This window comes from Leucoraja erinacea, chromosome 32 (genome assembly GCF_028641065.1).
Source record: "Leucoraja erinacea ecotype New England chromosome 32, Leri_hhj_1, whole genome shotgun sequence".
NCBI lineage: Eukaryota > Metazoa > Chordata > Chondrichthyes > Rajiformes > Rajidae > Leucoraja > Leucoraja erinaceus.
The window spans coordinates 10,958,543-10,979,823 of record NC_073408.1 but is presented as its reverse complement, the minus strand read 5'-3'; the positions used below and the strand labels follow the sequence as shown (position 1 = coordinate 10,979,823).

The 21,281-nt window shown below is 39.3% G+C and overlaps 1 protein-coding gene across 2 annotated transcripts; it reads left to right on the top strand.

The window, feature by feature from the left end:
* The first annotated feature begins 211 nt into the window (after positions 1-211).
* hmbsb (hydroxymethylbilane synthase, b) lies at positions 212-21,194 on the top strand. Of its 2 annotated transcripts, none has more exons than XM_055660724.1 (14): positions 212-397; positions 5,806-5,871; positions 6,892-6,964; positions 9,239-9,288; positions 9,786-9,841; positions 10,590-10,667; positions 11,055-11,132; positions 11,689-11,764; positions 12,445-12,558; positions 13,259-13,297; positions 13,718-13,837; positions 15,292-15,345; positions 15,437-15,523; positions 16,554-21,194. In XM_055660724.1, the coding sequence occupies exons 1-14, from the start codon at positions 368-370 to the stop codon at positions 16,725-16,727; spliced, it is 1,095 nt and encodes a 364-aa protein (XP_055516699.1). In that variant the 5' UTR covers positions 212-367; the 3' UTR covers positions 16,728-21,194. The 2 variants fall into 2 exon arrangements, with proteins under 2 accessions (XP_055516699.1, XP_055516700.1); XM_055660725.1 differs by lacking the exon at positions 212-397 and adding an exon at positions 2,010-2,187.
* The last annotated feature ends 87 nt before the right edge of the window (positions 21,195-21,281 follow it).

The following is a 21,281-nucleotide window of genomic DNA, read 5'->3' as shown; positions in this document are numbered from 1 at the left end:
TTCAAATCTGGAGTAGACATGACACACCCTCACAACTGTCTTATTTGCGTGTGGTGTGTTTTGTGCATTTTGCCAAACCCATTAAAAAGAACACAACTCGGGTGACAATCCCAGGGAGCGAGAGCGTAAGTTAAAGCTTCCGTGTACATGGACGACGTTATGTTCTTCAGTTCAGTATGAAGAAGTGACCTTTCGTGCAACCCCCTATACGCGTGCGCTTTGGGCAGGAGGTGACGTTGGGAAGATGGCGCCGCCAGGGAGAGGGTGCCGGTGGTGAGGAAAAGGCGCCTTTAAATCCCATTCAGTTTCCCACTCGGAAGGTCGGGGATTCTGGCTGCTTTGCCGCGTGGAGCTCCGATTTGGGGTCATGTCCGAAGACACAGCGAACGGAGTGCGGGTAAGTGAAGCACAAACTTTCTTCAGGGGATAAGCTGGCAAGGAAGGCCGGATGTCCCGCCCTGCAGCGTTGATTGGCCCCATGGCCGCAGCACCAGCTTCTCCTCGGCGTGTGCTCACCGTCAGAGCCAAAGATATTCGAGGAGCTCCTCTAGGATCTTTGGTCAGAGGTGCCCGTCCGGGAATGACCCTGACCTAGCCAGCCTCACACCCCCTTCCCTGCACACGCACACCGTCGCTTTCATCAAACATACATTTATGCCCTTACCACGTCCCGAACCTGTCGCAACCCTCCACTAACTTGTCCTTGCCTCTTGCCATTACCTTTCTCTCACACAAAATGATGGATCAGGCAGTGTCTCTGGCGAGAAGGAATTGGTGATGTTTCGGGTCGAGACCCTTCTGTCTGAAGAAGGGTCTCGACCCGAAACGTCGCCCATTCCTTGTCTCCAGATATGCTGCCTATCCCGCTGAGTTATTCCAGCATTTTCCTCTCTCATCACATTTTAAATGGTTATTTTAATTGCTGGTTAATTGGCCATTGTAAATTGCGAATAGTGTGTGGGTGAGTGGTCAGATCTGCAGGGGTGGGATTAGATTGATGATGAGAGTGGGGGTGAAAATTTAGGGGAAAAAAAGTGATTCATGTGGGGTGAGCACTAATGGTTGGTTGATGGTCAGTGTGGATCCTGTGGTTTGAAGGGCCTGCTTCAATATATCTCTCTATGACATATCCTTCACTGACCACTCTGTTGCCCATTTCTCCTTACACTGCCACCCTTTTCCTGCAGACTTTCTCTCTGGCCACCTGGCATTATCCCACCTCTTAATGGCACGTCCTTTCTTTTGAAATCCCCTAACGGTTTTGCCACTCTCCTTCATCACTAATCCCTCTTATTTATATATTTTCCCATGACCCCATTGCTGTTGCTGTTAGATTGCTCCTTCCATTACTTGCAAGGTATAACCATGGGTGTCTTCTACTAATTTACTGGTCTTTTCCCATCTGACTCATTTTTTTTAGATCAATTCCGACCAATCCCACACATCAATGGATGTCTATACCTTTATTGCATAAATGTCTTCTCTGGCACCTCCCCTCCATTTGCCAAACAGCACCCTTCTTAACCCTAACTTTGATACCCACACCTAGCTTGTTCTCCCCATGCTGTTCCTATCCAATTGCACATCCTTGCATCGATTGTAATGGCAAAGGCACATTTTGCTCCCAAAATCCGCTGCCAAATCGTTACTTGTTCTTTGCCACATCCAGTACCTTTACCAATCCCACGGGGTTTATTTCATTCTTCATTGAGAATAAGGTGTTTTGTTGCAATTGGACATGGAATGTGCTTGCAAGTGTTTTTGAATGCCTTGTCGTTATGATAAGAATAAATGTCTCTTTTATTCAAATTTTCTCCATAATGTTAACTTTTTATAATGCTACACATTTCAGGTATATGAAACCTTTGCTCATAAATAACTCATTGTGGGGACTACACAAAGTCATTATACTTGATACATTTTTGTTTTTTCAAATATAAGATGATTGATTGCCTCCCTCCAACCATACCCCCACCTCCTATCACAGTCACTATGTCGTGTATGGTGTTTTGTGGAAGAATTATCTTTTGAGCCACTTGGGTCGAAGAGCCATCTGCGTCACTGTAGGAGGAGGTTTTTTTGCATGGATAAATGTACCAGCTTTGCTAGAACTTTCTGTCACTGAACTTTCTAATCTACTGAGACTTTGGTGAAAAATAGGTGCAGAAGATGTCAGCGATTGTCTGGGTAAGCTAATGCTTGGCATAGAGTTCAAGTAGAGGAACATTATTCTTATTGTGTTTAAAGACTGGAATGGTATCTTTGTATAAGATTGAAAAATGAGCTCCATGTATTTTATCCTGGCTCATGGATGTTGAGCACCATACTTTAATGTTCTTAAATCCACATTTCCTCCATTAAAATGTGGGGAAGATTTTTTCCTGGAAATTGTTAGATCTTTTCAAATCTAGTTAGAAATTTCTGGAAATCATATTCTTTTTCATTCTTGCATTTGATCAGCCAGAAGCTAAGTATCAGAATGAATCACCAATACTTTATCATTGTGATGAGTTCATTTTGCAGACAATTGAAAAAATCATATTTGAAAGAAGGCAAGAATTGTGACTATATATGTTCAGTAATAGGTTATAGTAGAAAGGAAAGGAGGAGCTGAGAGAAATGAAAGATAAATATTTGCAAACACATCATATTATCAAATTATTTCTCTCAAAAAATTCTAAAACTAGGGCATATCAATTCAAGTAATTGGAAGAAGGATTTGAGGGAATTTGTGCTCATGCTCATGGTGGGTATATTTGCAACCTACTACTTGAAAGGATAAAACCACAATGGTTAGGATGTACTTTTATGTGTACTTAAAATGGTGTAACCCAAACGACTAAAGACCTGGAGCTAGAAAATGGGAATTGGATGAACAGATTTTGGCTTTCTGAAAAAAGCTCGATTGAATTTTAAGCTAAATAAGGAGAAAGAATGGGACATGCATGGTGAAGATGTGTCAGGTCAAATCAATATTAACATCACAGAAAGAAAAGGACAAGCATGTGCTGAGTATATTTTATTTTTACACAAGATGGTGGTTTCTTGAACGTATTGCTGTGGGTGGTGGTGGAGGCAGATATGATAGTGGCATTTTAGAGGATTTTACCAGAGGCATTTAGGCATTTTGTGGACATGCAGAGATATGGATTACGTGCAGGCAAAGAATATTAGTTGAACTTAGTATCATATGCGGCAAAGACATTGTGGGCAGAAAGGCCCGTTCCTGTGCTATACTGTTCTATGTTTCTGTGTTTTCTGTGGTAATAGTGTGTTTGTTAGTTTTGAAGATGCTATTACCACATAAAAAGACTTGTATTTACAGAGCAGAACACACAAGTTTCTTGGTGCGTTACTGCAATCAAATGTATGCTTTCGAATCCTAATTGCTCTTGCAAAATAGCAAAACGTAGCATGTAATTTATGTCCCGCAGGTTTCCACAAACATCACTGTGATAGGAACTGGATATTGGCCATGCTGAAGTATATTGAGTAGAAAAAAATGGTCATCTTACTAAGGACTCATCTGGTCTTCAAATAATGTTGAAGAATCTTTTCTGTTTACCGGAGAGGGCACAAAGTCTCTTGTTTAAATAGATCTTCCTAAACAAGGAGCCGCACTACAGAGGAGTGTTGATGTTTTAAAAATGAATAATTGGTAAATAGGGCAGATTGTTTCATCCAATTGGCAACACCTGAAAAAAAATGTTTCACATTTTATTGATAATGTCGAAAGGAGAAGAGAAAATTTGTTATAGAAGCACGAAATATTTTATAAATCTCTTCTTATTACACCAATCACCCTCTCTATCACCAATATACCATAGCTGAGCATGTGCTATCTTTATAATGTGCTGCAACAATTTGCCAAGACTGCTTCAAGAGCACCCCACATGTAAGACCTAGAAGAATAAGGGAAGCACGTGCATAAGAAGTCTGCATTTCAAGTGGCGTGCCATTCTGAGTTGGAAATATTTTGCTGTTCCCTCAATGTTGCTGGGTCTGTGTCCTAGAATGTTCCTACCTAATAACAATATCAGAACGCCTTTGCCACACTGTAATGGTTCACAAATGCAGTTCACCAGTACCTAAGGGTAATAATGGACAGGTAACTTTACCAGCAATCTCCACACCCTGCAAGTGAATGTGACACACCTCTTTAAAGCAGGAGGAAATAGAGCTATGAGCATAACTGCAAAGAGAAATTGACACCATGAACTGAATGGTTCTTTTTTGTCATTAATACTGAAGTTCTTTTTACATTCTTTATTAACAGTGGATTACATATAGATTATAGTCGACTGTAGTGGTGCATGGTGCAATGCCATAATCTGAAATAATCTGTTCAAGCAGGAACTGCACATGCTGGAAGATCGAAGGTACACAAAAATGCTGGAGAAACTCAGCGGGTGCAGCAGCATCTATGGAGCGAAGGAAATAGGCGACGTTTCGGGCCAAAACCTTTCTTCAGACTGATCAGATTGTTCAGTCTGAAGAAGGGTTTCGGCCCGAAACATCGCCTATTTCCTTCGCTCCATAGATGCTGCTGCACCCGCTGAGTTTCTCCAGCATTTTTGTGTATCTGAAATAATCTTGCTAGTGGCTTTAAACAAGGAATGAACCCTGGGTGAAACAAGGAAAAACAATCTCACTTTGTTCAGTATCAAATTATCTTTTTATTTGTACTTGAACAAAAAGAAAGTCTCAGTTTAATGCCCGATCCAAAAGGACTAGCCCAGCGTCTGTGTTCCAATCTGGATTAGAGTTCAAACCCACATAATATGGCACAAGCAACAAATAGAAGAAAGGGTGAGCAGTACTTCACAAAGCAGCAGATAGCGGCAGCAGAGTTCTTGATGGGGGAAGAGTCAAGCAAGTGACAGGGAGATACTGCTGTGGTTGTTTTGGGCTGGGAATGGGGTAAGTGTTTGGCCTTGTGTGTCTACTGGAACGTGGGCTAGATGGGGCATGCTATATCTCTATATTGTACTGGGGTCCTATATTATATGGATAACGTCACATATCCATATTCTCCAGAGATGCTGCGTGACGTTGAGTTACTCCAGCCCTTTTGTGTCTTTTATTGTAAACCAGCAACTGCAGTTCCTTGTTTCTCCAACCCGATATTGTACTTACCGTGTGAGTCATTTACTGCAGATTCAACGGTGAGAAATAAGTGAAGATATATGTGGGCCCCAAGGAATGGTAGTTTTAGTTAAAATTATGACATGCACATGCTGGTCATCGAACAATATTGTGTAACAGTTCAGTGGTAAACATGCTTGAAAATACTGGGGTCCAAATACATTTTTGTGATTATTCAAACTCAATTGCTGACACGGATCCTGCCTCAGGACCTGCAATGGATTAGAAGAATCCTGAATGAGACAACAATTATTGACAGAGTAATGCACAGAGAAAATTCAATTCAATAATAACATTATGAAGAATATTTGCAGATTAGCAGCTAAAATTGTAGAAAGCTTTGTCTGATTGATATAGATTCATGATCCACATTATTTTCTTATTTATATGCCTGTAAATAAATGTCTGTAGATGGTTATGTTTCAGCACTATTTGTTCTGAGTTTATACACTTCCAAATTCCCTACACAGTTGATAGTTTAAATTGTTTAAGCTAAAGATGTCTGAGGAAATTAGTTTGTTCCAAACTTTTTTATTTTTCTGTGATTTGAAAGTGGGTATTTTTACTGTGTGTGGTGGCTGCCCATTGAATGTTCTTTTGCACATTCACTCTCACAAATTATGTTTTGGTCTCCAGTAAGATTGTCACATTTTGTTTTAGAACTCTGCTTCCCACAATGTGAAAGAGAATTCTCGAATTATCCGAGTTGGAACAAGAAAAAGCCAAGTAGGTTGTTTCTAACTGTTTTCAAAATTCATCGACTTAAAGTAAATGTGTTGAATTTTTTAAGTCTGGGGATATTTTTGTATGTTAGCTTTTTATTATATTTCGTTAAAAGTTCTCAAAGTATTTAGTTTTAAGTCATCATCTGTTTGCAGTGACAGTTTAACTGTGTAATCTGCACCAGTATCCTCGTTTGGGGGTGGGGTGGGCTGTTCCCATTCCGCTGTCACTTATCCACATCTACAGAATTACATTGGTTTGTGGCTGAGTCATTGGAGGGAGAAAATTGTGGGAGATTTTAAGATAAAACCAAAGGGAGGGGCAGGTGGGCAATTCAGATAAGTGTCTTTGTTCCGAGAATTCCTCCAACAGATTGCTTCGTGTTACTTATGGTGGAGTAGCATTTTTGGAAACAACTGTGGGTTTTAGCAATTATCTTTACAGCCATAGTCGTTCATTCTTGAAGGGTTAGACTTTAAGACTTTAGACTTCAGGGTTCTGCTGTCATCAGATGCACGGCTCTGTCCTCACAAGCTGTGTGACTGATGCACCTCCACAACCTGGATCCAAAATGATCCACCTGAAGGTCAGCCTAAGGGCTAATGATCTGCTGCCACATCTCAGTCCTCCAGGTCTGTTTCATTTCAATGTAACAGGCTGGTTTCTAAAGCAACCACACTAAATCAATGAAAAATATATATTAACCCAAGGATTATTATTCACTATTCTTCTAGGAAGTCTTTCAGTATTCGACTTTCTTCCAGTCGATAGTAAGGAGTGGACGATTCCTGTATGCAAATTACTTAAATGTGGTGTTGAAACTATTACATGGTCTTAATTCAAGTAGTTAATATACTGCAGTGTCAATTAATGTATTTGCAATCTCAAAACAAACATGACTTTGTTAAAAGTTGAAATTCTGTTCATCCATAATGGATCCATTTATTGTAGCAAGATCTAGTTTTTCCCGTTAGTGTACACATTGTGTTTGAGATGAGCCATGTCTTATTTTGTTTTTCCCAGCTTGCTCAGACTCAGACTGGCAGTGTGGTGAATATGCTGAAAGAACAGTACCCGCATGCACAACTTGAAGTTGGTATGTACAGGTTGCTTGGAGATAAGATGATATGTAAAGACTACAAATTTACACTCATTTATTAACAATGATATAGATAAATCTAGTCAGCCATTTGAACAGGGTGCCAATGATCTTTAGGGAACATATACTTGACAAGAGGCTTTATGTCAATTTTCTGCCCGGACTGCTGGCCCTATGATTCCTTGGGCCTCAATTTTACAAACCAGCCCTTTTGTGTGGAACTCATTAAAATGCTTTGTGAAAATCAGTATAAGTGATATCTAACTGCATTTCCTACATCAAAATTCTCTTACTCAATGTATATTTATCAATATCTGTCTCAAAAGCTCCAAATGACTTCTAACCTTCTTGCCTTCAGAAAATAGTTTAAGATTAATTGTATCTTTTAAAGAACAAAAAAACTCCTTGCTAATTTTGCTGCCAAACAACCCATCTCCAAGGCTTTGGCTCAATGACTAGATATGAATACAATTGGTTATTTAGCTTGAGCTTGATTCAGCATTCACTGTGATTATGTCTTATCTTTGCCCAACATCCCCCACTACTTATGATTAAATTCCAATGTAAATTTGCCAATTTACCCCGGATTAGTTGACATTCACAGGTGAGAGGTCGACATTCTTGCAGCTTCCTGCAAATAGAAAAAAAATCCTAAATTTACTCCTGAAATGCATCAATGCCCGCTAGTTGTAGACTCACCAAGAGTTGGAAAGATAAATAAAGAGAGTAATTCTTCCATAATTTCTTGAAAACATCACTCCAAACGCACTGTAATTTTTTTTAATGCTGTACAGGATGTATTGGTGTAAAGTCTCCTTGCAATGTAACCTTTGCCCAGGTATCAATCTGTGCTCCACTCACACCAAATCCAATTAATCTTTCTATGCTATTTATATGGCTGTAACATCATTTTTCTCATGTTTTCCATAACTGTAGAAACTAAGATCATCTTTTAATTCCCTTATCTAAATCCAAAGTTTTTTGTAGTTATTTCACATTGCTTCTTTTAAATACTATTGGAGTTGATTAATATTATGATTGATAAGTGGGAATCTTAATTCTGAATTTAATCTGTTTCTCCTTTGTCCAAACCCCAGTTGAGGAAAGTGTTTCTTTTAATCTGCCAAATGGGAATTCCTGATCACCTTTTTCGGGTGACTGTGCTCCTACCTATATTCAAGGGAATTCAAGAGAATACAAGACAGATATATGTAATCTTTAATCGATCCACAATAAAGTCAATCCACAATATATCACTTAGACCAGAGCTTTAAGCAGACATAGATTCGAGCTCTGACATAATTCCACCTCGCAGAAGTGCCAGCTGTGGTTCAATAGGTAGCACAATTGTTTCTTAGCTATGGATTCAAACCACACTTTTGAGACTTATACAACTATGTTTGTTTGCACTGCTGCAGAACTGGGGTTGTGCTGGACTGCTAGTAACATCTTTGGGTGAGAGCATGTGCCCCTCAGGTAGACAGAAAAATTCCAACATCAGGGACACAATATTTGGTGCCATGGTCACTATACTTATCAATATCACTGGAACGAATTAAATCAGAGTAATTCCATTACCATTAGGTCTGCTATTCAAATTGCTGCCATATTTTCAATATTGTAATTGTAGGAACACTTCAAAAGAGTTGTTTCATCAGCTGTCAAGCACCGTAGCGTATCCTAAAGTAAATAAAGCTGCAAGTTAAAAATAAAAGTGTTGGTGCTGCTTTAAAGGTTTTACTGCTTTAAGAATCAGTCACATGGTTAACTGTTCTCATTGTGTGAGAGTTGGCTATTACAAAAATTCTATGGACTGAGAGTATTCAACACATAACAAAATAAGGCTGCAACAATCTAAACCACGATTCACAGCATAGTGAAACCATAGAGCTAACAGTAGTGGAAACGGAACAGTGGGAATCCTGAATGACGGGAATGAAGTTTTCACTAAAAGAACGGATTACATTTGTCTGGCACCGTTCACAGGAGCTTTCGTTTGGAGATTTTAGAGGATATCCTGAAATCGACGATTAGAGTGTCTGTGCTTGAGAGTTGATGATAAAAACTTTTTTTGGAGTGTTCTTACACTTGCAATTTAGAAAATGTGCCCGTAATTAGACCAGCAGTCCCAATAGTAATGGGATTATTCTAATTTAATGTGTTCCTGTGATATTGATTGATGAGATGTTATTATTTTGTTATTTAAATGTTGTTTCCATTTACCGTGCTGTGATATACTAACTGGTTTAATACTATGTTTTATTGCTGTAGTTGCCATGACTACCACCGGAGACAAAATTCTGGACACTGCCCTGTCAAAGGTACTTTGTATCTTCTGTATGCTCTTCTATTTCTTACAATGCTGAGTTGTCCTTGAATTAATGTGGGTTAGTTAATAAAGCAGTGTAGATGGACCTTAACAGTACGATATTTGTTATGAATGTGTGTAATAGAACATTGTTGGAGTTTTATTCTGCATCTCACCCGGGCTGTATCGGATGCAGGAATAATTTATAATGACGTTAAACATCCTCTGCAGCGTATGTTTTTGCTGAATATTCCTCAAATATTAAATAAAAACAATGTAAATAAAGTAAATATTTTGAAATCTCATTCCCACATAATTAACAGACATCAAAATGCTTGCCAATTATTTGAAATGAACATTATATCGCTTCTCCACTCAATTCCATTTGCTATTGAAAGTAATTAAAGATTGTCATCCAACGGTTTGTGTGTGGGGGGGGGGGAGGGGGGGGATGGGCCGATGTGCAAGGACATAATGATATTTAACCAGTTTAATATCTGCCCTTGTTAGATTGGTGAGAAGAGTTTGTTCACAAAGGAGCTGGAAACTGCATTAGAGAAAAATGAGTAAGAATTCTTAGATGGCAATTTACCCATCACTCACTCAACATTTTTTTTAACTTGCCCTTGAAGAATAATAATTTATTTAAAACTCATTCTTTATAAATTCATTAGCTGTGCCTTACTCGGGCTTCTGGAATAAAATTGTAGTTTATAGGTAGTTCTGCTTTCACATGTTTTCAAATTGCAAATTAGATATAACATGATTGATGAAGTAAGGTACGCTAAGTGTGTTACGCAGCAAAATTGGTTGTAATGCAATTTCAGTTTGGAACCAGAGAACCACTTAAAAGGTACTTTAGAAATTGATACGCAGAAACAAAAATCTGTCTAGGTTTCTATGTAACAACCCCACAGTTATCAGACACCTTTACCTCTTAAGAAAACAGTCTGTCAGTTTCACTGTCAGCGGTCATTGAAATTGAAAGCAATCACTTCTATTGGCACTTGTGCTATGATACTCGTAAACAGAAGGGTTTCAACCCAAAATGTCACCCATTTCTTCTCTCCAGAGATGCTGCTTGTCCTGCTGAGCTATGCCAGCAGTGCAGCAACCCACTCTCTGTGTACTGTGGCTGTCTTAGATGTTGAGCTCAGTCTCGAGTGGGAGGACGTATATATCCCGATTCGGTCTGGCTCTTTCTGCTATCCAGTTACCTTTTTATGATGTGTAGTTCTTGCAAATATGCCGATTGTGTGCCCATATATCTAGAATCTTTGCGCTGTTAATCCACATTTTGATCCTCCAATGTAGAGTTGATTTGGTAGTTCACTCCTTGAAAGATCTGCCAACAACACTCCCTCCTGGATTTACAGTTGGAGCCATCTGCAAGTGAGTATTCTTTGCGATTGTTCACTATATTTTATACCAGAATGAAGCATATCCCTCTGCTCTCCAATTTAATGGTCTGGGAACGTTTGTTGGTACAGTGGAGGGAGATTGCTCGTAAATTGCTCGGGGGGGGGGGGGGGGGGGAATGATCGTTACAAAAACAGTGTGGGGATCGTGACTTATTTTTAATCTTGCCATCCATTTCTTCCCCACCACAATCACCACGACTTTAGGGCATTTTTCCTCCTCTATGCTCCCCATTTCAACATGCATGACAAGTTTTTATTGAATTTTATCCAAGCAATGATATTCTGGGCTTCATTGGAGTGACTGTAGCCAGTTTGCAGAGATTGAAACAGATTTACAACCATAGTTGTCTCATTACAGGCGCGAAATTCCTTATGATGCTGTTGTTGTGCATCCAAACAATGTGGGAAAGACCCTGGACATGCTGGCAGAGAAGAGGTAAGGCAATGATCCAAGTACATGTATCTTTACAAGTTTCAGGAGCACGGGGCAATCCTAGTTTCTGACACAATCCCCTCGTCAAAAATTGAGCAGAAATGGAACCAGCAAGTATAAAAATTAGACTGCATGTCCATTAAAAATAAAATACGGATTAACACACTAAGAGCAAGTTTACTCTTGCATTATTTATTTCTAAATACAACTAGATCCAAGAGAATCATTTTGTGCTGTTTTGTAGAATGTGAAACGTGATCAGTACTCATTGTGCTCATCCCAACTCCTGTGATCTCCACTTGATCAGTGACACTGTTTTATTATGGGGAAGTGAACAACATGATGTGTATTGAGTAAGCTGATGATTTGAAGCCTGATCATTCTTAATTTTTCTTTCTGCATTTGACATGCTTGGGGAAAATGCAGCTCATTCATTCTCATTTGGCTTCCAGCGGAGATCGGAAGGAAAAAAAAACCTTGTGATAGTTGTGTCTAAAGTCAGCATCAAAGGAGACAATTTTTTGTGCAATATTTTCTCTTCTCTATTCGGTCCCTGCAGTGTGATCGGTACAAGTTCCTTGCGACGAGCAGCACAGCTGAAAAGGCGATTTCCTCACCTGGAATTCAAAGATATTGTATCTTTTTATTTATTTTCGAAGCCATGTATGAAAATAGGTAGAATTTTAAAGTGCTACTTTAGCTCACCCACCGGGTATAGAGCTTGTATTAACTAGACTGGCTTGTCCATGATGCAAGTTTGGTGTGCCAGTGACATCAATGAGCAAAACTTACAAATCCCAGCATTTGAAAAGGAAAAGTAGTGCTTAGCTTCAAGCTGTGAAAGTTGTCCTGCAGCAAACTGCACACCTCATTATAGATGAGCTCCTTGAGACCAAGAGCACCATGTGCAATGTTGTCAGCAACTGAACCAGTGCACCAACTGGGTTATTCTACGAGCCGGACAAAGGTACTCAGCAGGACTAGCAACAAGTCAAAGGGCAACATAGCTCCATGTGAGCCACCAACAATAACATAAAGAAGAGTAAAGGTTGCCATTTGATTAGTCTGCCTGAAGAATTGTGTATGTTGGGAGAATCAAACGGATTGAACAATGATTACATCCTTGTGGAAAGTTGCTGCAGCATCCAAGGGGCACAATGATTTTGAGGTTGACTTAGTGTTGACAGAATCGAGTGTAATGAGGTTAATGGTGATGTTGAAAGCTATGTGTGATGCTACCTTAATCTGCCAGGAAATCAGCACCAGGGATGTGATATTGCTGATGAAGTATTTCCTTAATCAATTTTGATTGCAGCGAGGCAACTTGAACACAAGGTTAAAGAAACTTGATGAAAAAGATGACTTCAGTGCCATTGTACTGGCAGCAGCTGGTCTGCGAAGAATGGGCTGGGAGAATCGGATCAGTCAGGTATAGCTTCTAGTAACCTATTTTGTGTTCGAACCTGAGAAACTATGCTATTAGGGTGGCCTTTTCACAAAGCAACAGTAATACTTTCATATCATTCCTGCATCTAAGGTACTGGATCTCACTGAAGCACAGTAGGTGACTGCTTACATAATAATGCACTTGTTCTTTTTTTAATGCACATTGCTTGGAATAAGAATGAAACGGCTTTGAAGCATGGCAATAGAATATATACAAATCGGTAGCATTAACAGGGCAGATCCAACCTAGTGAAATGCCAAACCAGATCAGTGACGGACCATTTTCAGATCTAACGGTTGAAATGTGACATATACTAGATAGCATAGTGAAATAATTTGAGTAACAATTGGAAGATGAAGTGGGGATTTTGACAGGCATTCATTTCTGGGGAGTGGGGTGGAAAATGATGGGGCAAGTGGTCTTAATGAACTTTGTTTTGTTCCAACAAACCTTGCCCCATCCAACCGTGCGTATATTAAACCCTCTGTTTCTAAGTGGCACCCTATTTGTTTGTACTGATTGACCCATAGCTTCCAAGTTGAAGCATCAATTTTGAGAGATTTCTCTTCTCATTTTTATTTTCTAAAGTGGAACTAACCACTTACCAAACACATTGACATCAGATAATTGTTAGGTTGCCAGAATGGATATGGCTTTAAGATTTTCTTTTTTTCCCCTTCAGATTCTGGAGCCTGAAGATTGTATGTATGCTGTGAGTCAGGTAAGAGTGACTTGAATGATAAAGGATGATTGACTTGAAATACTAATTTCGTTTATCTTTACAAATGCTGTTCGACTCTGAAAGAACTCTTGACTGTGGGTTTGAACAGCACACTCACGCAGTTATCTACCATTTTTGTAAATCCTACGAGGACTAATTGCATTTCTGATCAGTAAATAAAAACTATGCATAATAAATGATTACTGGGTCACCAATTATAGTGCTCATTACACAACAGATATTTCTCAACTTTAACAAACGTGTGCAATGTGTGTGGCTTAATGATTGGGCTTTATTTCCTTGGTTACTGATTCCTGCTGTATGTTTGGTAAATAATGTACTCGGTCCATTCATCTGCCTAAAGGTATTTTCTCATACTTTGTTGCTGTTAATTATATTTGCATTGCTATTTGGTTTCAGGGGGCCCTTGGTGTTGAAGTCCGGGTGAATGATCCAGACATCCTGGAAATGGTTTCTGCTCTGAACGACACTGAAACAGTTCTCCGCTGCATTGCTGAACGTTCCTTCATGAAGCAACTGGTACAGTTCCAACTAAATAAAATTCTGCCATCATGTTATTGTTGTCTTTAGTTTCCAGCGTGCAGATCTATGGAATAGCACAGTCCCAGTCACGAGCGAGGCAGCTACTGACAGCTACTCACTGAATCATAAAATGCTAGGAATGCCTGAGCACACAAAAAAAGCAAAGCAAAACATTAGTATCTAAAATACTTGGCTGCCCTTCCTGTATTTCAAATACTTTCTCTTTGCCTTGTGAGTCTGCTGCGCTGTTTTTGCTGTGATCTCTGACTTTATCCATTCAACTGCGTTTAGCACTTGCGCTATCATGCTGAGAACTATATTCTGATTCTGTATCTTGCATGTCATTCTACCTCCTGATTTGAGTTTGGCTTAGTTGTATTTATGTATAGCATTGTCTAATTTGATCGGAGAGCATGCAAACCAAAGCTTTTCATTGTAGATAGACACAAGGTGCTGGAGTAACTCAGCAGGTCAGGCAGCATCTCTGGAGAAAGAGAATGGGTGCTGTTTCGAGTTAGAACCCTTCTTCAGACCTCTGCAGTGCCTTCCTAGACAAAGCTTTTCACTGTACCTTGGTGCAAAGGACAATAATAAACCTAAACTAGTTATGGGGAGCCTTCCTAAACTGCAATCCATATTGTACCCTTTGATCTAAACAAGTAGTTTCCTCGGTCTTTGGTGTATTGCTGGAATCACAGTGTCTTGGACTATATACTGCCAGCAAGTTTATTTGTGAAAAGGAAATTAATATGCCATCAATTTACAATTAGCCAAAGACTTAGCACAGAAACGGGCATCCTTCCCAACTCATCCATGCTGACCAAGATGCCCTGTCTAAGTTAATCCCATTTGCATGTGCTTAGCCCATATTCCCTCTAAATGTTTCATAACCATGAACCTGTCCAAGTGTCTTTTCAATTCCAGATTCATAAAACTGAATCCAGATTCCAAAACACCATGGGATCTGGATTGTTCAGTAACTAAATTACCACTTTGACAGACTGAGATGGCCATGGGCAGCGACGGTTAGGGGTGTGAGGGAGTTAATGGTTTTGGTTTATTGCAGTTGGATCTGGTCCTTTCCTCCTGCACTGTACATTTTGCATTCAATGCGAGTTGCTGTATTGTGCATGGACATCTAGCTTATATTGTTTGTTTTCTCTCTATCGGTGCCCCTCTACCTTGTTTTAATTTCCATTCTCTTCCACCCCTTCCCCCACTCCCCTCCCACCCTGAAAGCATCCTCCTTTGGTCCGGTAATGCATGACGCAATTATTCATTTTGAAAAAGCTAATATTTATAAGTGGGGCTTAAACCTGGGATCCTTTGTTTGATACAATTCTTTACTTTTGTACATTTAATCTCACCCTCTTGAACCTTGTTTCTGTTATGTGACTGTAAGATAAGAAGTAGCATAGAACCTAATAAGTTATGTTGAATGTTCTGTGCAGGAGGGAGGTTGCAGTGTGCCCATTGCTGTTCACAGTGTCATCAATGAAAACCAGGTAATGGTGTTTGTTTTATGACTGACATTTTTATTTTGCACTCTGTTTAGCTTGAATCCAATTTTTAATTCCCTAAATCTTCTGATTCCAGCTCTACCTCACAGGGGCTGTTTACAGTCTTGATGGATCTGACAGCTTAAAAGATACAATGCAAACAAGTATCTCTACTCAAACACAGGTACATTTACAATTTAAGTTGATATTTCAGTAGAGTAATGGAGGATACACTTTGAGGTATTGTCTTTTGAATAAAATGTTAATTTTTTTTTAAAGAGATTTTGTGCTCCTGACAAATGTTTTTCTCTGCCTGCTCTATGAGCCAGAGGTGGCTCAAATCAGCTGCAAGTGTGGCTCTTCCCGGGACAGAGCTAGGACATTGAACAAGATTGGTTATGTGGGCAGGTTAGGCTTCCATGCCATGTTATATTAAGCACATTACAAGTTAAAGAAAGTTTGTTACATTGCAAATCTGGTTATTTATGTGGAGTAACTAAATGGTTCAGGCAGAATCTCTGGAACAAATGGATAGGTGGCATTTCGGGTCAGAAACCTTCTGTCTGAAGATTCTCCCTGAATTGCCGAAGTACTCCAGCACATTTTTTTTTCTAAACATCATCTGCAGTTCCTTGTGTCTCAGATTTTTTTTTTATTTCCCTAGAACGATGCCCCATTCCTCTCTGAGGGCTGCTTGTTACCTCAATCTGACACCTCCCAAATTTGCAGCATTTATACAGCACCTTATTGTATCTATGGCTCAAAGAGTTCCCTAATAATAAACAAAAAATGAGAATTGTAATTAAATATGATTGAGATTTACGTGAGGAAGTCGCACAAACAAGAGGTGGATGATCAATTAAAAAATATATAATTTTTAGATTATTGAGAAGGGAGTCCTTGGAATATCCTCCTAACCAGGCAGCACTGGATTGGCAGCCAAGTTATGGGTCGATCATGGCTTATTGGTTTGGAAAAGGAATGCCACAAATGAACCTGTAATAAAGTAGAATAAGAGACGGTTGATGTGGAGTGATTTTACAGGCAGACCAGTCGGGCTAATCGTACTCTTTGGGTGTAAACATTTCATGCAGCAACTTTCATTCTGTAGATTCAACCCAGTTTTCAATGACCTCGTTTTCAGCTCTGATTATGTTTGAGATAAATCGCAGGCTTTCAAACTTTGTAGTACATAATTATTGTCTTCCTCTCAGGATGAAGATTGTAGCGTCGCTGATGTTCAACATGTTGGGATCACGGCAAAGAGAATACCACACAACTCCCAGGCAGCGGCTGAAAAATTAGGAATGGACTTGGCCAATCTATTGCTTAGCAAAGGTGCCAAGGATATCCTAACTGTTGCTAGACAGCTGAATGATTCAAGATAATGCAATGTATTTATCCTAATGTGCATATTATGTGATTATTTAGGCATTCTTAAAGTTATAAATGTACAGTAACCAAAGGTAACAGACAGTATCCCTTCCCTGTGCCTTAAGCATATCATTTGCTTCCACAAATGTCTACAGTGTATTATAGTCTTCCCTTCTGAACTGCCCCCTAAACACACTGGGTTGTTTCATCAATTATCTTTCACCTGTGGCCAGTACTCTTGTCACTTTGGAGACCACATCAGCCATGTTATATGATTTGGTACATTATATGCATCTTCCTGTCCTTTCCACTGCTGTTGATAGGGTGATTATTTTTTTTTAACCAAAATCACACTAATAATATAATACAGTCTATAAAAAAAGTATATTTGAAATGCTTATTTTGAATTATCTGTTAATTGAAATTTGAAAAGCTTTTTTTAATGCAGGTTGTGCAGTTTTATTTAGTTTACACTATTAGACATAGACATAGAAAATAGGTGCAGGAGTAGGCCATTCGGCCCTTCGAGCCTGCACCGCCATTCAATATGATCATGGCTGATCATCCAACTCAGTATCCTGTACCTGCCTTCTCTCCATACCCCCTGATCCCTTTAGCCACAAGGGCCACATATGACTCCCTCTTAAATATGGCAAATGAACCGGCCTCAACTACCTTCTGTAGCAGAGAATTCTACAGATTCACCACTCTCTGTGTAAAAAATAATTTTCTCATCTCGGTCCTAAAAGACTTCCCTCTTATCCTTAAACTGTGACCCCTTGTTCTGGACTTCCCCAAGATCGGGAACAATCTTCCTGCGTCTAGCCTGTCCAACCCGTTAAACTATTGGACAAATTGAGGTTTTAGCTAAAAGTTCCCTTTGAGTGAATGAGAATAGACAATGAAATTTTATTTTGGACCAGATTCCCCTCGCTGGCATGCTGTGTTTTAAGGTTTGGTCCACCTTTTGCTCAGTTGTGGCCTACTGGAAGGATTAACACCACTGCAGTACCATCATTGAGAATCTTTGCCTCCTGATGAGAGTGAGTAGTGGGATTTTTTAATTCATCTGGTCATCATTGATAAGGCACAATTTATTTCCATTTGCAAAGCAGTATGGGCCAATTGCAGCCGGTAGCACATCCTGCTCATTACTGGTGTTGAAAAGCCTTGCAGAATGTGGATTGTTAAAGTGGAGGTACTCCACAAGAAAAGCAATGCCCATATTGCCTTCATCTGTGCATGGTTCAGCGTTCCCTGTAACATGTGATAGTTGATTTCCCCCCACATGTATATATGGAGTGCCTTTGAAATAGATTGTGTTATTGGGGAGGTTTGTGAACAGTCATGACTCTCCCACCTTGCGTTGAGTAGGAGAATGCAGAGTTTGAGGGAGAGTGGATTCACTCCCAGAGTGGCCCTTCTGACCCTGTATCAGATGGATTGAGAAATCATGGAACTAAATTTGACTTCAGTACATGAAAAGAAAAAAAACTGCAGATGTTGGAAATCTGAAATACAAAATAACACTGGAAACACTCACAGATTAGGCAACATCAGTGGAAACAGAAACAAAAATTAATGATTCATAACCTTTCAAAGATCCTTTGTTAGAAACCTTCAATCTGAAATGTTTCCTTAGATGTTACCTGACCTGCTTTTCCAGTAATTTCTATCACTAAATTAGACCAGCATGATTTTCTTTTCAAGGCTTTCTTTTTATTTTTTAATTAGCTTAATGTTTTTGTACTCAAAACTTTTGCTGTCAAATTTTCCTGTGGACTAATCATTGTACTTTGACGCTATAACTGAGTTTGATTGTTTTTGTCTTTCAATGTAATACATGCAAATAGTCTTCCCTCAAGAGTTTACAGGACAGGAATGCTTGGGGAGCCTTTCCAGCTCTATGAGCCATCACCACGCCAGCTGAGATGAACAAACTCAACATGGGCAGGGGTAGACTGTATGTTTTGTGGAACCCAGGAGTTTGGAGCATTCTGATGTCAATGTCAGCTATGGCTCCTTGAGTTGCACACTTGCCAGTTCATCAGATGATCATGGTTGGTTTCATCCAGAGACAAAACTCAGGCTCACTGCCTCACTTTCATATTGAAATGTGTTGCTCTGACAAAATTGTTGGGGTTTTATTTCTGTTGAGACCTTTTCTTCCTTTGCAGTTGGAACAGAGATTCCGAACAATGTTGTGATGGAGTATCTGTTACCTGACGATTATTTATCCCAAGTTAATGTTACACAAGTTATAGAATCATTATCACATTGCTATTTGTCGGAGGTTGCTCAATGCAAACTGCTGGTTTTCTATGCTACAACCGTAACTGTAGAAGTACTTAGTCGACTCGAGTGTTTAAGATGTCCTGTAGTTTTAAAAGGTGCTAAATAATGGATTTCTTTATAATTTGTGACTACTCTGTGCAGCAGAAATGTACATGAGACTGTAAACTAATTTTATCATATGTTTTATTGGCCATTTACAAAGGATACTGTCTGAAAATGTATGACACAATTGATTCCTTTATACCAGAGCTTCTAATCCTAAGGCTTAGGGCTGTATTATAACAATTGTATGCTTATAAAGTAAGATGTTGTAATGCTTTTCAAAAGTAGGCCAGAAATCGGAGGTTGCTGCAAGTTACCATAGACTGCACCTACTCAAGGCTGCGGCAATAATTGCATCATTTGCTCTCTTAGAGTAAACAATTTGCAGACCAAAAAAAATGGAAAACTAAACCAAAACCTGTTGAAATTCTGAGTAATGAAAGGGGAATTAATCACAGTGGGCACAGGCCTTGGCAATTTTCAAGTAGGGAACAGAAGCAAGAATGTCATGGAGTGTTTGTTTTGCTTCTCTGCAATAATCACCATGTGTGGCTCTACTGCTGTAGTTTTCTACTATGGTGGATAGAGTCCTTTACCTTAAAACATAAACCCTGAGGTGCCTTCTAAACTCAGACTAGCAGGAATATTGAATAATACCTGCAACACCTATAATTTAATCGTAAACCCCTTTTATTTCTCTTTTGTCTTATTAGCAATTATTAAATTGTCAAATTCCACTACCCTGCAATTGGATGTTTTAATATTTTGTGCAAAAGTGAGCCGTGGATTTGCCAACCCCAACCCAATGATTGAAGTGGACATTGTATATTTAATCAGCACAACGTAAAGATAAATGATATTGTGAATGAAAAAGAATGCTTAGATGGGGAAATTCAATTAAGGATTGACTGGGTAATAAGGGATCCCACAAATGTGGACACTGTTATGCCCCTGTCCCACTTAGGAAACCTGAACGGAAACCTCTGGAGACTTTGGGCCCCACCCAAGGGTTCCGTGCGGTTCCCGGAGGTTGCAGGTAGTGGAAGCAGGTAGGTGACAAAAAACCTCCGGGAACTGCACGGAAACCTTGGGTGGGGCGCAAAGTCTCCAGAGGCTTCCGTTCAGGTTTCCTAAGTGAGACAGGGGCATTAGTACCTCGACAACCAGAGGGACAGGATTCTGACTCGTTGTGACAATACACTGGGCATATGCGCTGTCAAGTGCAATTTGGAAGATTCACTGAGTTATGAGAGGGCGAGGAATCAAGTGATTGTGCTAACATTAATGGGGGAAATTGCAAGTTAATCCTGTCAGTTTCCAATGAGTAGATTAATAGAGAACGTAATAACAGTGGTGTTAAACCAGCATTCCATCTTATCCTGGTGGATTCCCGATGATGCATGTTTTCAGCATTTTTTAAATTAAATTGTGCCTTCATATTTTTGCCTTTCAGTGAATGTGCTATTGAGTCAAACTAGCATTGGGTTATGAGCTACAGGATCAACCCGGTACAGCAGTTGGATAATTTCCAGCCAGCACAGATATATTTTTCATGTTCCTTACAGTGGGATCTCTCTCTCGTTCTTGCACAGAAACACCTATGCTCTTAAAGAATTCCTCTGAGACCTGTAATTCTATGGCTCTCTGCACAAAACTGATGTCAGTGGTGAGTTATCTCAAATGCAAATTTGAATGTTGAAAACATTCTATAAGCAGTCAGGATAGTTTGACATTCACACAAATATTCAATTTTTTTTGCAATCCACAATTGCTTGTTGAACGATGTAGGATTTTGCCTTACTAAAAACGGGTCTCCCTTCTCAAATATGATACAAAGTGCTCTGTCAGAGGCATAAATATTGATAAGTAGGACTGCACGCTCAGGACCTGAATCCCCACAAATTATTCTCAAAACATATGATAAACATTATATTTTTTTAAATGGAAAAAAAAATCTTGCAAAAAGATGGACACATAATTCTATTGGTCTGGAACGGATTTGAAGCAATGTAATGTTTACAGGGATGATTCTTTACTGTTATGCCCTTGATGCTGTAGATTCTGAAATGGGATAGCTATTATGAAATATTAACATATGGTGCTTACCCCTTGCAGTAATGACAAAATAAAACATAAGTAAAGAATTTACATTTGAAATGTTCTTTTATTTTTAAAATAAAGGCTGTGCTTGAAGTGGAGTAAATTCCAAACTAATCTGCAGAAACAATGAT

Coding starts and splice junctions, on each gene's coding strand:
- hmbsb (XM_055660724.1), top strand. CDS start 368: ATGTCCGAAGACACAGCGAACGGAGTGCGG. Junction 12,559..13,258: donor GGGAGAATCGGATCAGTCAG/GTATAGCTTCTA, acceptor TTTCCCCTTCAG/ATTCTGGAGCCTGAAGATTG. Junction 13,838..15,291: donor GTTCCTTCATGAAGCAACTG/GTACAGTTCCAA, acceptor TGTTCTGTGCAG/GAGGGAGGTTGCAGTGTGCC.